The sequence below is a fragment of the Poecilia latipinna genome, unplaced genomic scaffold (assembly GCF_001443285.1).
Source record: "Poecilia latipinna isolate Pla-1442-1.1 unplaced genomic scaffold, P_latipinna-1.0 Scaffold441, whole genome shotgun sequence".
Lineage (NCBI taxonomy): Eukaryota > Metazoa > Chordata > Actinopteri > Cyprinodontiformes > Poeciliidae > Poecilia > Poecilia latipinna.
The window spans coordinates 298,387-305,157 of NW_015113057.1; the positions used below are offsets into that span (position 1 = coordinate 298,387).

A 6,771-nucleotide genomic window follows, 5' to 3' on the forward strand; every position below is an offset into this window, starting at 1 on the left:
GAGCTGCAGGGCTGATGATGAACATCGATCTGAAGCCCAACAAGCTGGAGAAATGTTTTTAGATGTTCGCCTCGTTATACATTCACTGACACGAAGGTGAGTTTTACTTAAACTTTGTGGCTAACATTAACGTTAGCTTATGCTAGTAGGCAATATTCTCGGACATTGTTCTTGTAAAATGTGCTATTTAAGTATCTAAACATTCTAACGGACAATGTTTTTATCTTATTTTCAAGTATATTATGTGTGTTTATTGTCGTTAGTGTCACAGACTAGGGGAGGTTACGGTTCGGACTTTTTACTTCTGAAGCCTGACGGAGCTCAACAAGCCTCATAGCTTAACAGTAGCGCAGCTCTGGTGTCAGAGATCTGGTTCCGCTGACCGTTCAGGTTCAAAGTTGCTGCTTTTAGAAAATTATGATCGTGTTGCTTCATGTTTCCGTGTTATTTCGTTTTATTACCTTTGCATGTTTCTTGTGATGAGCTCAAATAGGACGGTGTTTACAGCAGTGTGTACAGGCGGATCAGTTGCTCGGCTGTCTGGCTCTGGTCTGCTGTCTCGTTCCCATATACTCGCTTTTTCAGGGTGAATATAGAAGTGATTCCATGGAAATAACTCAGGCAGGCTCCTTTATTTACCGTATCCCCGGTAGTTTTAGGCTGATCCGGAGTGAAGTGAAGGCTGCAAACTAACTGGTAGTGGCAAATATTTACAAGCCACCATCTTCTTAATTCAGGATCGCTTGGAAATTAATGAAAACTTAAAAGCCCATTATATTAGGAAGACAACAATGTTCATAGTATTGCTTTATTTGTGTTTGAAATACGACTTTGTGTTTTCTAGCTGTCAGGGTAACTCAAAGCGGGAATAAGAACGCTGTATTTCGCTCATGCACCATACACCGCAAAGAGCCCATTAGAAAATCAGGCTTTTTAAAGTCAGTGAGGGGTTATAAATCTGCAGTCAGTGCACCCCCTAGTGTCCGGTCATGTTAGTACAGCTGGAGTTCTGTTCAAATGAAACGGCTGCTAAAAAGCACTTATTTCCCTTAAAGCTTTTCTTATTCCATCACATTTTATAAACAAACTTCAATATGACAGATCAGAGTTTAACTTTGACTTTTCTTGGATCTCAACCATCCCCTTTTTGCTCTGACGTTTGAAGGTTGAACCTCTGCTCTCTACAGAACCATTGGGTCTATAAAGGGCTGGGCAATATGGACTCAAAATTATATTGCAATATTTTGTGGTAATGACAAATTATTATTAAAAAACAATCTGTTTCTTACTTTTGTAGGTAACTGTATGGCTATAACTGCATTCATAATGTCACAAACACAAATCCTTCTCCTGAATAATACTCTCATTTGAAACGGGCATCTTCAGGGCACCACAAAATGAATCAAAGCTGAGAAAATGTACCTTAATATAGTAAATTGCTCTGCATTTTATATGGAGATATCCAAGTAGTGGAATACATACAGTTTCCTTCCACTTCACAGCTACTTTGTGCTAATTTATCACGTGAAATACATTGATGTTTGTGTTTTTAATGCAACATTTTATTTTATTTATTATTTATTTATTTCAGAAATGAAAGGGGCATTCTTTAGACTTGGTCCAGTTTTAACTCTAAACTTTGTTTTGCAGTTCTGGAACCAGAAACCTTGGAGCCAGCAGTACCAGCCTGGATATTACTAAGACAGTTGTTCTTATGGACTGGTGGCTGACACTGAGAACCCACCACTAGCCACGGAACATCCCCTCTCTCCCTCCCGCCTTTACTGTTTGACTTTGTTCCCCTAAAACCCACTTTTAAAGGTCGAAAACCCACCAACTTCCAAAACAGCGCGAGACGATTTGATCTGGATCCAGAACATTCCACCAGAGGAGAGCAGGAAGCAGAAAACGTAATCAGAGCTTTATAAAGTATATTTGATTGTGGGTTCTGTCTCATTCAGACACTGTTTGGGTATTTTTTATTTTATTTTCTTTGTTGTACATTTAAAAAAAAAAGTCCCCCCTGTTCAACCACTTTTTAAATGACATGCTTTTAGAAAAAATTGTTTGTAAAATCAGGAACAGGAAACAGAAGTGGGGCGATTTCTGATTTTTTTTATTTTATTTTTTTTTTCCCATTTGTTGTTCTTCAGGGTTGTGCATTTTATCTGTGCTGTGATTGCTTTGATTTGCTTTTTTATTACAAATTGTAAATATTTTTTTTCTCTGTAGCTTGTCAGACTGTAAGAAATGTGACGATTGACATAAACAGGAAAGCAGGACAGCTTCTGTTAGTAGACTGTTCATGTCAGCGCTTTAATGTTCAACAGTTAAACAGACGATGGTAGATTAATGATTTTTTTTTCTTTATTTGTTCCCACCATCAAACTTGTAATATCATAGACCTACAATAAACTACTTGTTTGCTTTTTTTACATTCATCCCGGCTTATGGCTTTCATTTATGTCAAAGGTGAGTAAATGACCTTTGAAGAAACAAAGCGAAACGTTAGTGTCGCATATTTCCGTTCTCTCGCTGTAAATAAATTTTAGAAAGTATTTCAGCTAAGCTGTTTTCAGGACAAAGCAAAGCCATTTTATACTCCATTATGCCTTTTTCTTTTTAAATTATATTTTTTGTGTGTATGTGTGCACTGAATCTTATGATGGCTTGTTGAGGCCATTATAGATGGGAGAAAAATGAATTTCTACCAAAAACTCAATTTTTTTTTTTAGATCTAAAACATCAAGTCTTTAGACTTTCTTTGAAAAAACAAGGACATTTCTGATTTTGAGAATTTGCTTCAAACTCATAAATTAGAAGATCTGAAAAATTTGCTAGGAAAAATTTTCCTTTTTTTTCTAGAAAATTTGAGATCGAAAAGTTACATTTTCTAGAAAATGAAATTTCTGAGTTTGAAAATTTGCTTGAAACTCTGAAATGTTGATTAATCTGACATTTTGTAGGAAAAAAATGTTTTACTTTTAAAACCTGAACTTGCTTTTTTTCTAGAAAACTTGAGATTCATCTCAATTTGAATGTTTTACCTGGATTTTTTTTACTTTAAACTCGGAAATTAAATAAATAAATTCTAGCAAATTTTTTGACTTTTCAATCTCTGAAATTTCCATGTTTGTTCTTGGAAAGTTCTTTTTTTCCAGAGATTTACCATTATCTTTTTTTTTTTTTTATCTACAATGGCCCTGACCCTCCGTCATAGACTCCACCTCATTCTCAGGATCTTTTCTCGGTTCTATCAGATGCTCCGTTACTGCAGTAGTCCTCTGAGACACGGCGAGCACTGAAGCACAAATAATCGCAAGTTCACACGTTTTTCTTCTTTCATTTTTTGATTCCAGTTCAGATTCACCAGCAAATCTAAAGGGCTCAACAGCATCACCAACTCTTTGTGAGCGCTTAAACCCGTTCATGTTGGTGACCCTGTGGCCTGGCAATAAGGGCAGCTCCCCCTCTCCATACCTAACCAGCTCATACTGTCTTCACACCAAACATCTCATCTTGTTTTCATCCCCTCCCAGCTTGGACATGCTGTCAAATTAGCCCGGACTAATCCAGTGGTTTCCAGCTGTTTTTCTCTGATTGTTTTAGTCATGCATGAATGTTAACACTGTAACTAATTAAAGGTCATCCCTCCAACTTGACTGCAAATGCCTGGAGAGTTTGTACAGGTTACATACATGGAGCAGAATGCAAAATTTGAATTAATGGCTTGACTTTGGAAAAAAAAAAACACTTTTTTTTTATTGTTGCTGATTTTTCACTACTAAACCAACATTTTGAGACATTTCGAAATGTGTTCCTTTACATTTAATGGTTGTATTTTGAGTTATAAACTTAAAATTGCCTTCTTTTTTTTTTGTCTTATGGAAAAAGACACTGGAATAAACTGATTTGGTTCAATACGGTTCCTCTTGAGAGCTTTTAATGCTCGATTGCTGTTGGAAAAAATTCCCACCACTCCGATCCAATTTTCCAATAAATCCTAACGAGTTCAATCAAGTTCAATCCCAATGTTCATACAAAAGAGATCGGTTTTTATCAGATCGGTTTTTTTGATTTGATTATTTAATTTTTTTAAATTTATCTCTTTTTTTCCATCAAGGCTATGGGTTTTGATAATTCATAGTGATTTCAGCATGCCCCAGGCACAGCTTGTATTTATTTGGATTTTGAATTCAAGTCAAATCTATGACAAAATGTTAGTCAGGCTTTGATTTTATGTTTGTTTCTTGATTATGAGAAGAAAGTTGTAATATTTAGAGAATGAAGTAGAAATTTTATGAATACTCCAACACAAAAAAAATAAATTTTAATGAGGAATGTGGAGCATTATGATTGAAATAAAAACCACTTTTTGAAAATATTTTTTGTGCCATTTGTAATTTATATTTATAGAAATGTTTCTTAAAATATGATTTTATTTCCAAGCTAATTACCCAATTAGCCTCTTTTCACTATATTGGATCTGATTGGGGCTTGGCAGGTATAAAGGAATTGATCAGAATTTTGTTTTGGCAAACAAAAGAAAGCTGAAAAGTGTGGTGTATATTTGTTACTGTGACACCTTAAATTAAAAATCTGAGCCACAAACTTCCTTTAAAAGTGATCTAGTTCTCCAGCTCAGTATAAAGGCACTTGTACTATGAAGACCTTGAAGGTTTGTTAGAGATCAACCAGCACCATGACCACCAGCAGACAGGTAAAATGTAAGAATTTTAATAGCTTTATTTTCATCTCGGTGTAAACAAAGCTACATTCTGAGTTGTACATCTCACAAATCTCTGTTCAATCCGTCATCTGAAAATGGAGAGTATGAAACAACAGTAGACACATTTTACCCATGATGATTAACGTCTCCTGTGGTCTTTGCTGCGCACAGTCGGATAATGGGGGAAAAAGTAGTTGTCCCATCAGACTGTCAGTTCCTGAAACCACACAAAAAAGGTAAAAAGCTCATGGCTAACAATATTGCTCCTAGAGTTTTGGCGTGAATATGAGTGATGCCATACAAGATATTGTGAAGGAAAACGAATTAAATCCACCAACCCTATGATGAAACATGGTACCAGCAGCATCATACTGATTTGAGTTAGAAGAAAACCTGTAAGAGGATGAAGCAGAGGCTCAATGACCAGCATGCGAATAAAACATACTTATGTGTTGAGATGGCCTAGACAAAGTTCACCAAAAAAAACATGTAATTCAGGATCTTTGTAAAGAATTAAAAGTTGATGTTCACAGACACCTCCATCCATCAAATATTACTGAACCTGGGTTATATTGAGAATTAAGTAAATTAGCAAAAAAATTCTAAATTAGCTAGAATTAGCTAGACCTTACAAATTACTTATCCAAAGAAAAATTAGCTAATTCAGCTAAAATGAGTAAATTAGCTAGAATTACCTAAATCTCAGTAATTATTGACCCAAAGAAGAATCAGCTAAATTAGCTAGCCAGTCCTCACAAATTACTTACCCAAAGACCAATTAACTAATTTAGCTAGAATGAGTAAATTAGCGAAATCTCATATTTTATTGACCCAAAGATTAAGCTAAATTGACTAAATCAGTTAGAATTGGCTAAATCTCACAAATTAGTGACCCAGGCTGTGGCTGTAAAGTAACAGAATGCTGCAAAACTAAGACAGGAGACTGCTGAGAGTCTTTGCTGTGTTGACCCTCATCAGCAGCAGATTAGTAAATGACAAGACCCCCCGCTCTGAGAGCAAACACTACATTAGGGGTTGACTGTGATGAGCGACGTTTGGCCCGGTCTAAGGTCGATGAAAACTGCATAAAGAGCCCAGCGTCATGCCAATTGACTTTCAGTTTCACTGTATGCACCAGCTAAAACCTTTCCTTCCTTCTTTCCCACTGCAAATAAAGCATTACAAGCCGAGACGGGATAACATGAGTCATTAGGGAGATTATTTGCTTCCTGAAGGTGAAAGACGCAGGCAGCTGCAACCATGACGGCATTGGAATTCAATCATGAATGTGAATTGAGGCAGACAGATAAACCAGCACAGCAGGAGAATCGTGAGGAACAAATATTTTATTTTACAAACATAACCTCATTCATATTATATATATATATATATATTCAGCTATTTTTAACAAAAGGGATGCATAACACAGAATCTGAATGATTGCACTAGAGTGAACACAACTCAGACAAATTCATATTTCAAAGAAACAATTCTTACAAAATCTATATAAGTGCTTGTGGACTGTGGAGGGAAATGGAGTTTACTGGCAGAGGTGAGTCATAATGTGTTGTATGTACGCCGTTACATTTACTTGAGTAACTTTCAGTGAAAAGATGTTTTAATTCTTACTTGAGTAATTTTATTTTGAAGTATTGCTACTCTTAGTTGAGTAAAAATTCTGGATAATCTACCCACAGAATGAAAAACAAGTTTGTTTTAACCAAAAATTCACCAAACACAGACACACATCTGCAGTTTTTGTTAAAAATTTATATTGAAAGAAATTGATCCTGAATTTGTATTTTTTATTTTATTTTTTTCTGATTTTGCTATTTTGTAATGATGTTATTTCTATGAATAATTTTAATTTTGGTCCTTAAAATACCAAAATTTCCACAAAGCTTTATATTCTGGTCCTTCTGATGATGTAATGTTAAAATACTAGATTATGTTTCAAACACTTAGAGCTGGAGTAGCATTTTTACTAAATACTCTTTTACTCTTGAGTAATTTCTTTACTTTTTACTTTTACTTGAATAAAA

General features: G+C 35.2%; 1 protein-coding gene across 1 annotated transcript in view; it reads left to right on the forward strand.

Moving 5' to 3' along the window:
• The window catches only part of hnrnpub (heterogeneous nuclear ribonucleoprotein Ub), a 15,494-nt gene extending 13,053 nt beyond the window's left edge, over nt 1-2,441 (forward strand). The window contains exon 14 of the mRNA XM_015038436.1: nt 1,651-2,441. Coding sequence (XP_014893922.1) covers nt 1,651-1,701 — 51 coding nt within the window. The 3' untranslated portion in view covers nt 1,702-2,441. The remainder of the gene's footprint in view (nt 1-1,650) is intronic.
• Nucleotides 2,442-6,771: the final 4,330 nt, after the last annotated feature.